The 16753-nt window shown below is 52.3% G+C and overlaps 2 protein-coding genes across 5 annotated transcripts in view; both read left to right on the forward strand.

Moving 5' to 3' along the window:
• Positions 1 to 16753, forward strand: part of LOC141162526 (uncharacterized) — a 56564-nt gene that overhangs the window by 26379 nt on the left and 13432 nt on the right. The window contains exon 1 of one of the 4 annotated variants that reach the window (XM_073648719.1): positions 8263 to 9275. The exons of 2 other annotated variants lie outside the window; for them this stretch is intronic. In XM_073648719.1, coding sequence (XP_073504820.1) covers positions 8484 to 9275 — 792 coding nt within the window. In that variant the 5' untranslated portion in view covers positions 8263 to 8483. Of the gene's footprint in view, positions 1 to 8262; positions 9276 to 16753 lie in introns of those variants that run through there. One more of the 4 variants, XM_073648718.1, reaches the window with a different exon arrangement.
• Positions 1538 to 6624, forward strand: LOC141162721 (uncharacterized). Its single transcript, XM_073649086.1, has 3 exons — positions 1538 to 1650; positions 1753 to 2852; positions 6602 to 6624. Exons 1-3 carry the CDS (start codon positions 1538 to 1540, stop codon positions 6622 to 6624), a joined length of 1236 nt encoding a protein of 411 aa, XP_073505187.1.

Raw genomic sequence — 16753 nt, forward strand, 5'->3', positions numbered from 1 at the left:
GAGAGAAAGGGCAAGAGAGAGAGAGGGCAAGAGAGAGAGGGCAAGAGAGAGAAAGGGCAAGAAAGAGAGGGCGAGAGAGAGAGGGCAAGAAAGAGAGGTCAAGAGAGAGAGGGCAAGAGAGGGCAAGAGAGAGAGGGCAAGAGAGAGAGAGGGCAAGAGAGAGAGGGCAAGAAAGAGAGGACAAGAAAAAAAGGGCAAGAGAGAGATGGCAAGTGAGAGAGGGCAAGAGAGAGAGAGGGCAAAAGAGAGAGAGGGCAAGAGAGAGAGGGCAAGAGAGAGTGATGGCAAGAGAGAGAGGGTAAGAGAGAGAGAGGGCAAGAGAGAGAGAGCAAGAGAGAGAAAGGGCAAGAGAGAGAGGGCGAGAGAAAGAGGGTGAGAGAGAGGACAAAAGAGAGGGAGAGGGCGAGAGAAAGAGGGCGAGAGAGAGAGGGTAAGAGAGAGGCCAAGAGAGAGAAGGCAAGAGAGAGAGGGCGAGAGAGAGAGGGTGTGAGAGGGCAAGAGAGAGAGGTCAAGAGAGAGAGAGGGCGAGAGAGAGGGCAAGAGAGAAAGAGGGCAAGAGAGAGATGGCGAGAGAAAGAGGGTGAGAGAGAGGCCAAGAGAGAGAAGGCAAGAGAGAGAGGGCGAGAGAGAGAGGGTGTGAGAGGGCAAGAGAGAGAGGTCAAGAGAGAGAGAGGGCGAGAGAGAGAGCAAGAGAGAGAAAGGGCAAGAGAGAGAGGGCGAGAGAAAGAGGGTGAGAGAGAGGACAAAAGAGAGGGAGAGGGCGAGAGAAAGAGGGCGAGAGAGAGAGGGTAAGAGAGAGGCCAAGAGAGAGAAGGCAAGAGAGAGAGGTCAAGAGAGAGAGAGGGCGAGAGAGAGGGCAAGAGAGAAAGAGGGCAAGAGAGAGATGGCGAGAGAGCGAGGATGAGAGATAGAGGGCAAGAGAGAGAGGGCAAGAAAGAGAGGGCAAGAGAGAGAGAGGGCAAGAAAGAGAGGGCGAGAAAGAGAGGGCGAGAAAGAGAGGGCAAGAAAGAGAGGTCAAGAGAGAGAGCAAGAAAGAGAGGGCAAGAGAGAGGGCAAGAGAGAGAGGGCAAGAGAGAGAGAGAGGGCAAGAGAGAGAGAGGGCAAGAGAGAGAGGGCAAGAAAGAGAGGACAAGAAAGAAAGGGCAAGAGAGAGATGGCAAGTGAGAGAGAGGGCAAGAGAGAGAGAGGGCAAGAGAAAGAGAGGGCAAGAGAGAGAGGGCAAGAGAGAGTGATGGCAAGAGAGAGAGGGTAAGAGAGAGAGAGGGCAAGAGAGAGAGAGCAAGAGATAGAAAGGGCAAGAGAGAGAGAGCGAGAGAAAGAGGGTGAGAGAGAGGACAAAAGAGAGGGAGAGGGCGAGAGAAAGAGGGCGAGAGAGAGAGGGTAAGAGAGAGGGCAAGAGAGAGAAGGCAAGAGAGAGAGGGCGAGAGAGAGAGGGTGTGAGAGGGCAAGAGAGAGAGGTCAAGAGAGAGAGGGCGAGAGAGAGGGCAAGAGAGAGAGAGGGCAAGAGAGAGATGGCGAGAGAGAGAGGATGAGAGATATGGGGCAAGAGAGAGAGGGCGAGAGAGAGAGGGCAAGAGAGAAAGAGAGGGCGAGAGAGAGAGGGTGTGAGAGGGCAAGAGAGAGAGTGCGAGAGAGAAGGCGAGAGAGAGGGTGAGAGAGAGAGAGCAAGAGAGAGAGGGAAAGAGAGAGAGAGGGCAAGAGAGAAAGAGAGGGTGAGAGAGAGGGCTGTGAGAGGGCAAGAGAGAGAGGGTGAGAGAGAGAGAAGGCGAGAGAGAGGGTGAGAGAGAGAGAGGGCGAGAGAGGGAGGGTGAGAGAGAGAGGGCAAGAGAGAGGGAGAGGGCGAGAGAGGGAGAGGGTGAGAGAGAGAGGACAAGAGAGAGGGAGAGGGCGAAAGAGAGAGTGCAAGAGAGAGAGGGCAAGAGAGAGAGAAGGTGAGAGAGGGCGAGAGAGAGAGGGCGAGAGAGAGAGGGCAAGAAAGAGAGGGCAAGAGAGAGAGGGCAAGAGAGAGAGGGCAAGAGAGAGTGGGCAAGAGAGAGAGAGGGCAAGAGAGAGAGGGCAAGAGAGAGAGAGGGCAAGAAAGAAAGAGGGCAATAGAGAGAAAGGGCAACAAAGAGAAGGCGAGAGAGAGAGGGCAAGAGAGAGGGCAAGAAAGAGAGGGCAAGAGAGAGAAAGGGCAAGAGAGAGAGGGCAAGAAAGAGAGGGCAATAAAGAGAGGGCAAGAGAGAGAGAGGGCAAGAGAGAGAAAGGGCAAGAGAGAGAGGGCAAGAAAGAGAGGGCAAGAGAGAGAAAGAGCGAGAGAGGGCAAGAGAGAGAAAGGGCAAGAGAGAGAGGGCAAGAGAGAGAGGGCAAGAGAGAGAAAGGGCAAGAGAGAGGGCAAGAAAGAGAGGGCAAGAGAGAAAGGGCAAGAGAGAGAGGGCAAGAAAGAGAGGACAAGAGAGTGAAAGGGCAAGAAAGAGAGGGCAAGAAAGAGGGCAAGAGAGAGACGGAAAGGAAGAGAGGGCAAGAAAGAGAGAGCAAGAAAGAGAAAGGGCAAGAGAGAGAGGACAAGAAAGAGAGGGCAAGAGAGCGAGAGGGCAAGAGAGAGAGAGAGCAAGAAAGAGAGGGCAAGAAAGAGGGAGGGCGAGAGAAAGGGCAAGAGAGAGACGGAAAGAAAGAGAAGGCAAGAGAGAGAGGGCAAGAAAGAGGGCAAGAGAGAGAGGGCAAGAAAGAGGGCAAGAGAGAGGGCAAAAAAATAGAGGGCAAGAAAGAGAGGGCAAGAGAGAGAGAGGGCAAAAAAAGAGAGGGCAAAAGAGAGGTCAAAAAAAGAGAGGGCAAAAGAGAGGGCAAGAAAGAGAGGGCAAGAGAGAGAGAGGGCAAAAAAAGAGAGGGCAAGAGAGAGAAAGGGCAAGAGAGAGAAAGGGCAAGAGAGAGGGCAAGAAAGAGAGAGAGGGCAAGAGAGGGCATGAAAGAGAGGACAAGAGAGAGAGGGCAAGAGAGAGAGGGCAAGAGAGAGAAAGGTCAAGAGAGAGAGGGCAAGAGAGAGAGGGCAAGAAATAGAGGGCAAGAGAGAGGGTGAGAGAGGGCAAGAAAGAGTGCGAGAGATAGAGGGCAAGAAAGAGAGGGCAAGAAAGAGAGGGCAAGAGAGAGAGAGTGCAAGAAAGAGGGCAAGAGAGAGAGAGCAAGAAAGAGAGGGCAAGAGAGAAAGGGCAAGTGAGGGAGGGCAAGAAAGAGAGGGCAAGAGAGAGAGGGCGAGAGAGAGAAAGGGCAAGAAACAGAGGGCAAGAGAGAGAGGGCAAGAAAGAGGGCAAGAGAGAGAGGGCAAGAAAGAGAGGGCAAGAGAGAGAGGGCAAGAGAGAGAGAGGGCAAGAAAGAGAGGGCAAGAAAGAGGGCAAGAGAGAGAGGGCAAGAAAGAGAGAGGGCAAGAAAGAGAGAGGGCAAGAGAGAGAGGGCAAGAAAGAGGGCAAGAGAGAGAGAGGGCAAGAGAGAGGGCAAGAGAGAGAGAGGGCAAGAAAGAGAGGGCAAGAAAGAGAGGGCAAGAAAGAGGGCAAGAGAGAGAGGGCAAGAAAGAGAGGGCAAGAGAGAGAGAGCAAGAAAGAGGGCAAGAGAAAGAGGGCAAGAAAGAGAGGGCAAGAGAGAGGGCAAGAGAGAGAGAAAGGGCAATAAAGAGGGCAAGAGAGAGAGAGGGCAAGAAAGAGAGAGGGCAAGAAAGAGAGAGGGTAAAAGAGAGAGACGGCAAGAGAGAGAAAGGGCAAGAAAGAGAGGGCAAAAAAGAGAGAGGGCAAGAGAGAGGGCGAGAGAGAGAAAGGGCGAGAGAGAGAAAGGGCAAGAGAGAGAGGGCAAGAGAGAGAGAGGGCAAGAGAGAGAGAGGGCAAGAGAGAGAGGGGGCAAGAGAGAGAGAGGGAAAGAGAGAAAGGGCAAGAGAGAGAGAGGGCAAGAAAGAGAGGGCGAGAGAGAGAGGGCAAGAGAGAGAGAGGGCAAGAGAGAGAGGGCAAGAAAGAGAGGGCGAGAGAGAGAGGGTAAGAAAGAGAGGTCAAGAGAGAGAGTGCAAGAAAGAGAGGGCAAGAGAGAGGGCAAGAGAGAGAGAGGGCAAGTGAGAGAGAGGGCAAGAGAGAAAGGGCAAGAGAGAAAGGGCAAGAAAGAGAGGGCCAGAGAGAGAAAGGGCAAAAAAGAGAGAGGGCAAGAGAGAGAGAGGGCAAGAGAGAGATGGCAAGTGAGAGAGAGGGCAAGATAGAGAGGGCAAGAGAGAGTGATGGCTAGAGAGAGAGGGTAAGAGAGAGAGAGGGCAAGAGAGAGAGAGCAAGATAGAGAAAGGGCAAGAGAGAGGGCGAGAGAAAGAGGGTGAGAGAGAGGACAAGAGAGAGGGAGAGGGCGAGAGAGAGAGGGTAAGAGAGAGGGCAAGAGAGAGAAGGCAAGAGAGAGAGGGCGAGAGAGAGAGGGTGTGAGAGGGCAAGAGAGAGAGGGCAAGAGAGAGAGGTCAAGAGAGAGAGAGGGCGAGAGAGAGGGCAAGAGAGAGAGCGTGAGAGATAGAGGGCAAGAGAGAGAGAGGGCGAGAGAGAGAGGGCAAGAGAGAGAGGGCAAGAGAGAAAGAGGGCGAGAGAGAGAGGGTGTGAGAGGGCAAGAGAGAGAGTGCGAGAGAGAAGGCGAGAGAGCAAGAGAGAGAGGGGGGGCAAGAGAGAGAGGGCAAGAGAGAGAGAGGGCAAGAGAGAGAGAGCAAGAGAGAAAGAGGGCGAGAGAGAGAGGCTGTGAGAGAGCAAGAGAGAGAGAAGGCGAGAGAGAGGGTGAGAGGGAGAGGGTGAGAGAGAAGGCAAGAGAGAGGGAGAGGGTGAGAGAGAGAGGGCAAGAGAGAGGGAGAGGGCGAAAGAGAGTGCAAGAGAGAGAGAATGTGAGAGAGGGCGAGAGAGAGAGGGCGAGAGAGAGGGGGTGAGAGAGAGAAGGCGAGAGACAGAGGGCGAGAGAGAGGGTGAGAGAGAGGGGGCAAGAGAGAGAAAGGGGAAGAGAGAGAGGGCAAGAGAGAGAGGGCAAGAAAGAGAGGGCGAGAGAGAGAGGGTGTGAGAGGGCAAGAGAGAGAGAGGGCAAGAGAGAAAGGGCAAGAGAGAGAGGGCAAGAGAGAGGGCAAGAGAGAGAAAGGGCGAGAGAGAGAGGGCAAGAGAGAGGGCAAGAGAGAGGGGGTGAGAGAGAGAGAAGGCGAGAGAGAGGGTAAGAGAGAGGGCGAGAGAAAGAGGGTGAGAGAGAGGGCAAGAAAGAGGGAGAGGGCGAGAGAAAGAGGGCGAGAGAGAGAGGGTAAGAGAGAGGGCAAGAGAGAGAGGGCGAGAGAGAGGGTGTGAGAGGGCAAGAGAGAGAGGGCGAGAGAGAGGGCAAGAGAGAGAGAGGGCAAGAGAGAGACGGCGAGAGAGAGAGGGTGAGAGATAGAGGGCAAGAGAGAAAGAGAGGGCGAGAGAGAGAGGATGTGAGAGGGCAAGAGAGAGAGTGCGAGAGAGAAGGCGAGAGAGAGCAAGAGAGAGAGAGGGCAAGAGAGAGAGGGCAAGAGAGAAAGAGAGGGCGAGAGAGAGAGGCTGTGAGAGGGCAAGAGAGAGAGGGCGAGAGAGAGAAGGCGAGAGAGAGGGTGAGAGAGAGAGAGGGCGAGAGAGAGGGTGAGAGAGGGAGAGGGTGAGAGAGAGAGGGCAAGAGAGGGCGAGAGAGGGAGAGGGTGAGAGAGAGAGGGCAAGAGAGAGGGAGAGGGCGAAAGAGAGAGTGCAAGAGAGAGAGGGCAAGAGAGGGAGAAGGTGAGAGAGGGCGAGAGAGAGAAGGTGAGAGAGAGGGGGTGAGAGAGAGAAGGCGAGAGACAGAGGGCGAGAGAGAGGGTGAGAGAGAGAGGGGGCAAGAGAGAGAGGGCAAGAGAGAGAAAGGGGAAGAGAGAGAGGGCAAGAGAGAGAGGGCAAGAGAGACAGGGCAAGAAAGAGAGAGCGAGAGAGAGAGGGTGTGAGAGGGCAAGAGAGAGAGGGCAAGAGAGAAAGGGCAAGAGAGACAAAGGGCAAGAGAGAGAGAGGGCAAGAGAGAGGGGGTGAGAGAGGGGGTGAGAGAGAGAGAAGGCGAGAGAGAGGGCAAGAGAGAGGGGGTGAGAGAGAGAGAGGGCGAGAGAGAGAAGGCGAGAGAGAGAGGGTGAAAGAGAGGGCAAGAGAGAGACAGGGCAAGAAAGAGAGGGCGAGAGAGAGAGGGTGTGAGAGGGCAAGAGAGAGAGGGCAAGAGAGAGAAAGGGCAAGAGAGAGAGAGGGCAAGAGAGAGAGAGGGCAAGAGAGAGGGGGTGAGAGAGGGGGTGAGAGAGAGAGAAGGCGAGAGAGAGGGCAAGAGAGAAGGGGTGAGAGAGAGAGAGGGCGAGAGAGAGAAGGCGAGAGAGAAAGGGTGAAAGAGAGGGCAAGAGAGAGAAAGGGCGAGAGAGAGAGACGGCGAGAGAGAGACTGCTGTCCCCAATAAATAAACCTCCAGGATCATCATTATCAGTATTACTATTTTTTGGAAATGGACCATCAGCAAACTGCTAGTGTTATAGTACAAGAGTATATAGAGCCAAACATTAGGTGGAGGGTCACTGTAAGGAAATGCTTAGAGTCGCCTGTCCATGATTGTTTTTAAAAAAATTGTCAAGAAAGAAGAAGATTTTGTGGATAACTCTGATATGTATCACTCAGTGACTGCACCAGCAGAATAGTGAGTGCAGCTCTGGAGTATAATACAGGATGTAACTCAGGATCAGTAATGTAATGTATGTACACAGTGACTGCACCAGCAGAAGAGTGAGTGCAGCTCTGGGGTATAATACAGGAGGTAACTCAGGATCAGTAATGTAATGTATGTACACAGTGACTGCACCAGCAGAATAGTGAGTGCAGCTCTGGAGGATAATACAGGATGTAACTCAGCATCAGTAATGTAATGTATGTACACAGTGACTGCACCAGCAGAATAGTGAGTGAAGCTCTGGAGTATAATACAGGAGGTAACTCAGAATCAGTTATGTAATGTATGTACACAGTGACTGCACCAGCAGAATAGTGAGTGCAGCTCTGGAGTATAATACAGGATGTAACTCAGGATCAGTTATGTAATGTATGTACACAGTGACTGCACCAGCAGAATAGTGAGTGCAACTCTGGAGTATAATACTGGAGGTAACTCAGGATCAGTAATGTATGTACACAGTGACTGCACCAGCAGAATAGTGAGTGCAGCTCTGGAGTATAATACAGGAGGTAACTCTGGATCAGTAATGTAATGTATGTACACAGTGACTGCACAAGCAGAATAGTGAGTGCAGCTCTGGAGTATAATACAGGATGTAACTCAGGATCAGTAATGTAATGTATGTACACAGTGACTGCACAAGCAGAATAGTGTGCGCAGCTCTGGAGTATCATACAGGATGTAACGCAGGATCAGTAATGTAATGTATGTACTCAGTGACTGCACCAGCAGAATAGTGAGTGCAGCTCTGGAGTATAATACAGGATGTAACTCAGGATCAGTAATGTAATGTATGTACACAGTGACTGCACCAGCAGAAGAGTGAGTGCAGCTCTGGGGTATAATACAGGAGGTAACTCAGGATCAGTAATGTAATGTATGTACACAGTGACTGCACCAGCGGAATAGTGAGTGCAGCTCTGGAGTATAATACAGGATGTAACTCAGGATCAGTAATATAATGTATGTACACAGTGACTGCACCAGCAGAATAGTGAGTGCAGCTCTGGAGTATAATACAGGATGTAACTCAGGATCAGTTATGTAATGTATGTACACAGTGACTGCACCAGCAGAATAGTGAGTGCAGCTCTGGAGTATAATACTGGAGGTAACTCAGGATCAGTAATGTATGTACACAGTGACTGCACCAGCAGAATAGTGAGTGCAGCTCTGGAGTATAATACAGGAGGTAACTCTGGATCAGTAATGTAATGTATGTACTCAGTGACTGCACCAGCAGAATAGTGAGCGCAGCTCTGGAGTATCATACAGGATGTAACTCAGGATCAGTAATGTAATGTATGTACTCAGTGACTGCACCAGCAGAATAGTGAGTGCAGCTCTGGAGTATAATACAGGAGGTAACTCTGGATCAGTAATGTAATGTATGTACTCAGTGACTGCACCAGCAGAATAGTGAGCGCAGCTCTGGAGTATCATACAGGATGTAACTCAGGATCAGTAATGTAATGTATGCACACAGTGACTGCACCAGCAGCATACTGGGTGCAGCTCTGATCAGCTGCTAGTCAGTGTGCTGATTACGGGTGTGGTGGCTGCAGATCCTGCTGTGAGCTCCTGATCTCTGAGAAACCAACACCTCTCCACCTGGGGACCTGCTCTCTCTCTTTCCCAGAGAGAGAGCGGGTTTCTGGGATGAGTGAAGAGCCAAGTCCCAGGCTTCTGCTTCACGAACCAGGCCGGCGGGGGGCAGAAGAAACCAGCAACCGGCCTGCACATCAGAGGACTCGGGGGTGAGACGCTGCACCAGGAGTCGCAGCAATATGGCTCCTACTCCCCCCGGGATTGTGGAGACCCCTAGAAGCCGCAAGGCTTCCAGCATGGAGGAAAAGCCTGACAGCGGCGTGCATGTTGGCGCTCCTTCCGGAGGAAAGCTGAGTGCTCACGGAGGTGAGGCCGACCTCCCTGATGGGGGGTGGGCGCTGCAGGGACCCCGGGAGTCTGTGTCCACCTATGCCTCCCGGGTCATGATCCACCTCCATGAGTATGAAGATGCCAGTAAGCTCATCAGGAGGCTCCGGGAGGAGCTGCGCTGCACAAGCGCAAAAGCTGCGGGGGCCTCCAAACCAAGGAAGGCCAAGCTCCAGGCTGAAGTAAAGAGGCTGACCAGCGAGATTCACCTGCTGGAAATAAGGAAAGCCACCATCAGAGAGCAGAGTGGTCCATTCAAAGAAAAACTAATAAATGAAGACTGCTTTAGAGAAATGGCTGATACCAGAGAGCAAAGGCAGATGGGGCTGCAGCCTGAGAGCCAGGTGGATGATGAGAGTGATGATGACCAGCAGGAAGCCCCACCTGGCAGCCTGCAAAGTCACCCGCAGGCCACGTGCAGTGAGCTCCCTGCAGGACAGGCGACAGTGACATCCGGTCGCAGTTCTGCTGGCTCTGGGGAGGACAGTGACAGCAGCGGCCAGGGAGGGGCGCTAATGGCGGAGATTAAGCTCCTGGAGTCCCCAGTGTGCCTCCAAAACTTCCATCTTGGTGACGATCTACCAGAAGAGGCACCTGGGGGCCACAAAAAGGCAAAGAAGACCAAGCCAAAGCTGCAGGAAGCGGTAAGATACGTATATGCCCCCCTCCCTGTACCCCCTGAGTCGGCGGCAGGCTCAGCTCGCTGTATAAGCCCCGTTGCCCAGCCCAGCCCGGGTTCTGCTGTGGATCCGGTGCAAAGGCGCGGGGAGATTACAGAGCGCGGTAGTGAGGCGCAGAGCTCCGTCTCTGCTTGTAGTAGCGGGGACGCAGCAGGAGGTGCATCAGCCGAGAGGCTGGACAGTGAGGGCGGCCCGGCGGCGGGCGTTCCGTCAGGCCACGATGCTGTGGTGTGCTCCACAGTGGGAGGGGGGAGCGGCCCGGTGTCGGGGGCAGCTCCTGTAGCCTCGGCACCTCTGAATGCTGTTGCCGCTGATCACTTAGTTGAGAAGCGGCGGCAGTGTGAGGGGGCTGTCGGGGCTGAGCGTTCCGGTCCTCCCACGAAAGTGCTATTTTGTGTTGGCGTCGCTGGTCCGGAACATCCTGATGCTAAAGATCAGCGGCACCTAACAGCAGCTAAAGATCAGCGGCACATTCTACCGAATGCCAAACAGCGGAAATTACCGACCAATGATGTGGAGGGCGCACATAAGACCGGGGGTGAGGTCGCCTCCAGTTCTATGGAGGTGACTGAGCCCCTTGTGCCTGATGCGGAGGTCAAAATGTCATCCACCATTGTTACTGGTCCAGCAGGAATGAATGTGGTGGTGGGGGTGAATGAGGCTAATTCATTGTCTAGTGGTGTGGTTGCTGGTTTGGTGGAGGGTGAGATGGAGGTGAGTAATGGTGATGCTGTTGGGGCTGATGTGGTCACTGGTCCGGTTGCCCCCCCCCGGGGGTGGCAACACCTGTCCAGAGTTATGCCAGTGTCACCTCCGGGGCAAATAGGGCATCCTCCTCGGCTTTGGGGATGGCATGTTGCAACGGCGCCTTCTGGAGGCTCTAAAGAAGGGGGAGAGATCACTAATGGTAGAGGCTCGAGAGGTTGATCTATCCTTCTGGATAGAGAGGCCTGGCCCTCACAACAGCCGGGCCGGGCAGTGTGCGTAGGAATGTGGTCCGTCTTCGGTGGAGGGGCAGTGATGCATGTCCTCCAAATTCTAAAGTTGTGGAGCTCCTGCTGAGGATGGGCTTCAAGGCGATTGACATCTACGTCTTGATACATCCCTATTCCACGCCTGAGTTTGATGTCAGCTTTGTTCGGCCGGAGGGGCTTGAGCTCTTCTGGGCGAATTATGAGTTGGCAAAAAATGAGCCCGGCTGGCGAGACTTTGCCGTTCAGGCAGTTCAGGCAGTGTCTCGCCAAAACCAGATCAAGAAAGTGACCGTGATGACTCGTAACGAGTCGCTTTCTTGCTATGACATCATGACGTGGCTTGGTCGGTATGGAGAGGTGGTGGAGATGCCAAAGAAAAACCGCGACGAGTTTGGTATCTGGTCAGGGGCCTGGACGTTTATGGTAAAACTTAAGCGTTCAGGTGGTACGGTTGCCCACATTCCATCGTCTGCCTTCCTGGGTAGGGATCGTATCCTGGTCTTCTACCAGGGGCAACCGAAGCTCTGTCACAGGTGCGGCGACCCCACACACTTCAGTGCAAACTGCACCGTGCAGAAATGTGCGTTGTGTGGGGGTGTCGGCCATCTTGCCGACTCTTGTGTGGAGATTAGGTGCCACCTGTGTGGTGAGTTAGGCCACCCATTCAGCCGTTGTCCTCGCTCCTTCGCTAATGCAGTCGAGACCCCGGTGGGAGTAAGCCGTGAGGCCGATTCTGCTGGGGAGGGGACTAGCAGGGGTGGGGGAGCCGAGGGGCCAGGGAAGAAAAGCAATAAAATGACGCCTGCCCAGCTGAGGCGTCTAGACAAGCGCAGACAGGAGAGGGAGCGGGGCGAGCCCCAGACTACCGGGGCAGCCCCTGTCCTGGATGCCAGTCTTGCTGCTGAGGCCCCGAGGGATGATGAGTTGGATGAGGAGGTCAGGAGGATCCACAGGGAGGAAACCGCCTCTGCCTCAGAATCCTCCCATTATGAAAGTATGGATGAGGATAATAAGCGGTGGCTAGAGAACAAGTGTAAGCTTGGCACCAAAAAGAAGAAAAAGAAGGGAGATAAAACATCTTCTCCCGCTCTGACCAAGGTACCTAAGGAAGGTAAAACTGACTCCCCTCTGGTTGGTCTTTCTAACCGGTTCCAAGCCCTTGATAACATCTCTTCCTCTGAGGAGGAGGCCGAGGGTGAGGTTCCGACTTCAGCGGAGCTTACAGGGGGTGCCGAGTCTCCTTCTCCTGGGGATGGAGGGTCCTTGGGGGGAGGGACTGGCCCAGAGTCCGGAGACGAGGACGAGAAAAGAAGGAAAAATGTGGGAATGGACACCTCTGTGTCATTAAAGAGGGGGAAGGATTCCTCCTCTGAGGCAGAGGGTAAGGGGAGTGGGAAGAAGAAAGCCATCTAACTCAATCACCAATGATGGCGGTACCCACTCCGTTGACGCTGGTTTCCATTAATGTCGCCAGCATTAAGTCAAATATGGCTAGATTTGCGGCCTTTGATTTTCTCAGCCGGGTTGAAGCTGACATTTTCTTTTTGCAAGAGACCAGGCTGCCAAATATGGCAGAGGTGTTTATAGCTAAGAGGGAGTGGAGACTCGGGCCCTCCTATTGGTCTCTTGCGGCCGAGCCGTATAGCGGAGTGGCGGTCCTTTTTACCGCACCAGTAGAATGCCGACGGGTTATTGAGTTAGAAATGGGGAGGTGCCTGATATTAGATGTCCTCATGAAGGGACAGGAGCTTCGGCTCATTAACATTTATGGTCCCCAATCTAAGTGGGACCGGAAGTGTCTCTTTACGAGGATCAAGCCCTACCTTTTTACGAGTCGGCAGGTCGTCTTTGGAGGGGACTTCAACACTGTCACGAGGCCCCGGGATAGAGGAGGTTCCAGAGACAAGCTGACTTATGATAGCGTCGCCCTTAATAGTATAGCTAGTGAGGCTCGCCTGGTGGATGTCCACATCCGGCACACCCCAGGCCACGAGGGGTTCACCTATCATAGAGGTAACTGTAGGTCCAGGATAGACAGGTTTTATTTAAAGGAGGAAGCCGTCTCTTCAGCAGTATCTGTTGTTGAGGTGGAGTTCTCCGATCACTGTATGATTTTGTTTTCCCTGAATGTTACAGAGACCCCCCGGATGGGAAGAGGCTTTTGGAGGCTCAATTCGTCTCTCTTGGAAGAAGCGGAGATAAGACAGTCCTTTGAGGATTTTCTTCAGAGCCAGGTACCCTTACTGGATCTTTGTAGTAGTAAGTCAGAGTGGTGGGAGATGTTCAAGAAAAGGGTGGCGAGATTCTTCCGCCAGCTCTCGAGCCTCAGGAGCCTGGACAGGTATCGCCTGTATCAGGGCCTGAGGAGGAAACTCGAGCATCTTGTCTCAACTGGAGGTAGCCGCGAGGAGATCTCCAGAGTGAAATCTTTGCTAATGAGGTGTCAGTATGATAGACACGCATCTTTGGTTTTTGAGAGGGATTACGGGAAGTACCGCTCGCCCGACCCTTACAGAAACTGCAAGATGTCAGTGAATAGTAAAGTTGTTACAGGACTGGTTGACACTGCGGGGTCCCTGAAAAGATCCAGATCGGGGATCCTGGAGGTCGTCAGATCCTTCTACTCGCACCTCTTGGGGAAGAGGGATCTGGATTGGGATGAGATGTCGGCTTTTCTGGCTGAAGCCGTCCCCGAACCAGGGGTAGACCCCTGTCTTGGTGTTTTGACAGAGATGATCAGGGAAGAGGAAGTTAAGTTGGCGATTGAAGGGCTTGCCCTGAAGAAATCTCCCGGTCCGGATGGCTTAACATCTGAATTCTATAAGACCTTTAAGGACGCCTTGGTTCCCCTCTTGACTGAGGTATTCAATGAGTGTCTTTCCTCGGGCACTCTGCCAAAGTCAATGAGGAGGTCTGCCCTGATCATCTTGTCAAAGGGTAAGGACCCATCTTGCATTGAGAATTGGCGTCCCATAGTGCTTCTCAATGCAGACAGGAAGGTTTTGGCAAAGGTGCTGTTTAATCGGCTGGTGAAATTTGCACCCCAGCTCCTTTCGGGGGCCCTGCATTGCTCTGTTCCGGGCCGCAGTACAATTAGTGCTGTACTCTGTGTCCAAGAGGCGGTGGAGCAGGGTAGGGCTGGCCACTGGAAGGGGTACATGCTGTCATTGGACCAGGCAAAAGCGTTTGATCGGGTTAATCATGAGTACCTCTGGTCTGTCCTTCTGAGGTATGGCCTGCCGGGGGGGTTCGTTGATTGGCTTAAGACCTTGTACGCTGGGGCAGAGAGTTTCCCGCTTGTGAACGGTTGGATTGGCAGCTCTTTTGAGGTTGGGTGTGGTGTTCGCCAGGGTTGTCCCTTGAGCCCGCTACTGTACGCGTTTTCGATTGACCCACTTCTTAGGAGGGTGGAGCGTGGACCGTTAGCTGGGATCGGAATGGACCAGGCAGCACCGGAAGCCACACTGACAGTGGTGGCGTATGCTGATGACGTCACCGTTTTTGTTTCCTCTGATGGGGAGGCAGAATGGCTGATGTCAGAGGTAAATCGCTACTCGGAGGCATCCGGGTCTAAGATCAACCGGGATAAGTGTGAGAGTCTCTGGCTGGGAGGAGGAGATCCTGGTTTTGATCTCCCGGACACCCTTCCAGAACCCAAAGTCTCTGCAAAAGTTCTTGGCATCGAATTTGGCCAGGGGGATTACCCCAAACAAAATTGGGACAGCAGGCTAGAGATCGCCACTCAGAAGGTGAACCAATGGAAGGGTTGGTCTTTGACCCTAAGGGAAAGGGTAAACCTGATCAAAACTTACCTGCTCCCTTTGCTGATCTATCTGGGCAGTGTGTGCATCTTGCCAGAGCCTCTCTGGACTCGGGTCTACAGTTTGTTCTTTCAACTGTTATGGGGGAATAGACTGAACCTGGTCAAGAGGGAGGTTACTTACCGTACGAGGAGACTAGGAGGGTTGGGTATGGTCAACCCTGTGGTATTCCTTGTGAATACCTTCATTAAGATCAATATTGCAAACCTCTGGAAAGAGAGGGCTCCTCCGTGGGTATTCTCCTGTAGGGGATGGTTTCAGCCTTTCTTCCAGTAATGGGAGACAGGAGGGCAAGTGAAGGATCTCCGCACACCGCATGGACATCTCCCGGCTTACGCTACCGTGGTTCTGAAGGTAATTCGCCGGTGGGGTCTGGGAATGTGGGAGGTCAGGACTCTGCCAAGGAAGCTCCTTGACAAAAGGGTTCTGTTGACCCATTTTCAGAGGCCTCTGGCGCTCAGGGATTGCCCAAGTCGGGATCTTGGGGTGGGTCTGCATCTTTTGAATTCTATCAGGATCCCCTCGAAGGTTTGGGACTTGGCTTGGCGCTGCTTCCATGGGAAACTGTGTGTGAGGGACAATCTGAAGTGTAGGAGCTCTGAGGACAGGAACTGTCCTCGGGAGCATTGTGGTACCATGCTTGAAAGCATGGACCACTTCCTGCTTCGTTGTCCCTTTAACACAGAGGTGTACAACAGGGTGGGCACCTCCATTGGCTGGCCCCGGCTGGCCGGTCTCTCTTCTGCGGAATGGGCCTATGGAGCATTCGGGGACCTGGGTGGTCGGGACCGCTGCACCTTATTTCTAGTTAGCGCAGTGGTTAGGTATCACACGTGGAACGCACGGTGCTTAGTATCGACGCAGCGGAAAATCCTCCCAGTGGACGATGTGTTTAGGACCATACTCGGTGACCTGGTGAAGGTGCGTTCTCTGGAGTATGAGAGACTGGGTACACGGAGGGCCGCTCTCCTCTGGAGGGGCTTTTCTTTTAGTGTGCCCTAGTCTGGTCATCTCCTCTCCTGGTGGTGGGCTGCTGCTGACACCATAGATTTTTGTTTTATTGATCAGTAGACAGTGATGTAGGGCTGCAGGCGCCGAACTTGGGCTTTGTCAGTTGTGGTTATTGTATTGTTTGTTTCTGTATATATTGTATATATGGGTTTGGGTGGAGGTGTTAGGTTGGGTGGAGGGAAAAGGGGGGAGGTGGGTTCATCTTGTGGGACACTGGTTATTTGGGTGAAAAACTGGCACTGCCTGATCTGTCCTATGGACGTTGGACTGAGGCATGAGGCGCAGGACCAGCTCTCAGGTCAGTGCCGGGGAGGGACTGGTGGGCTCCAGTGTGGGGGGTTTTGTTTTGTCTTGTATATATTTGTATAGTTAGTATTTATTTTATTTATTTAAAAAAAAAAAAAAAAGAATGTATATATTAGTTTGTATATAATTTGTCGGTTATTGTTTATTATATTGTTATTTTTTGTTTGGTAACCGGACCAGATGTCATGGTGTAGGTAGTTATTATTGTGTATATATGTATAATATGTGTGTGAGGAGAGAGGGAGCGTCTGGACCAGCAGAATAGTGAGTGCAGCTCTGGAGTATAATACAGGAGGTAACTCAGGATCAGTAATGTAATGTATGTACAGAGTGACTGCACCAGCAGAATAGTGAGTGCAGCTCTGGAGTATAATACAGGAGGTAACTCAGGATCAGTAATGTAATGTATGTACACAGTGACTGCACCAGCAGAATAGTGAGTGCAGCTCTGGAGTATAATACAGGAGGTAACTCAGGATCAGTAATGTATTGTATGTACACAGTGACTGCACCAGAAGAATAGTGAGTGCAGCTCTGGAGTATAATACAGGAGGTAACTCAGGATCAGTAATGTAATGTATGTACACTGACTGCACCAGCAGAATAGTGAGTGCAGCTCTGGAGTATAATACAGGAGGTAACTCAGGATCAGTAATGTAATGTATGTACACAGTGATTGCACCAGCAGAATAGTGAGTGCAGCTCTGGAGTATAATACAGGAGGTAACTCAGGATCAGTAATGTAATGTATGTACCCAGTGACTGCACCAGAAGAATAGTGAGTGCAGCTCTGGAGTATAATACAGGATGTAACTCAGGATCAGTAATGTAATGTGTGTACACTGACTGCACCAGCAGAATAGTGAGCGCAGCTCTGGAGTATAATACAGGAGGTAACTCAGGATCAGTAATGTAATGTATGTACCCAGTGACTGCACCAGCAGAATAGTGAGTGCAGCTCTGGAGTATAATACAGGAGGTAACTCAGGATCAGTAATGTAATGTATGTACCCAGTGACTGCACCAGCAGAATAGTGAGTGCAGCTCTGGAGTATAATACAGGAGGTAACTCAGGATTAGTAATGTAATGTATGTACACAGTGACTGCACCAGCAGAATAGTGAGTGCAGCTCTGGAGTATAATACAGGAGGTAACTCAGGATCAGTAATGTAATGTATGTGCACAGTGACTGCACCAGCAGAATAGTGAGTGCAGCTCTGGAGTATAATACAGGAGGTAACTCAGGATCAGTAATGTAATGTATGTACACAGTGACTGCACCAGCAGAATAGTGAGTGCAGCTCTGGAGTATAATACAGGAGGTAACTC

The sequence above is a fragment of the Phyllobates terribilis genome, unplaced genomic scaffold, assembly GCF_046119375.1.
Source record: "Phyllobates terribilis strain yellow unplaced genomic scaffold, ASM4611937v1 Scaffold_9__5_contigs__length_417890890, whole genome shotgun sequence".
Lineage (NCBI taxonomy): Eukaryota > Metazoa > Chordata > Amphibia > Anura > Dendrobatidae > Phyllobates > Phyllobates terribilis.

Excerpts from the sequence above, each read along its gene's own strand:
- LOC141162721 (XM_073649086.1), top strand. The coding sequence starts at position 1,538 with ATGGGGCAAGAGAGAGAGGGCGAGAGAGAGAGGGCAAGAGAGAAAGAG. Across the intron at positions 1,651-1,752 it reads GAGAGAAGGCGAGAGAGAGG|AGAGAGAGAGAAGGCGAGAG; the intron begins GTGAGAGAGAGA and ends AGAGAGAGGGTG. Across the intron at positions 2,853-6,601 it reads GAGGGCAAGAGAGAGAGAGG|AAAGAAGAAGATTTTGTGGA; the intron begins GCAAAAAAAGAG and ends AAAATTGTCAAG.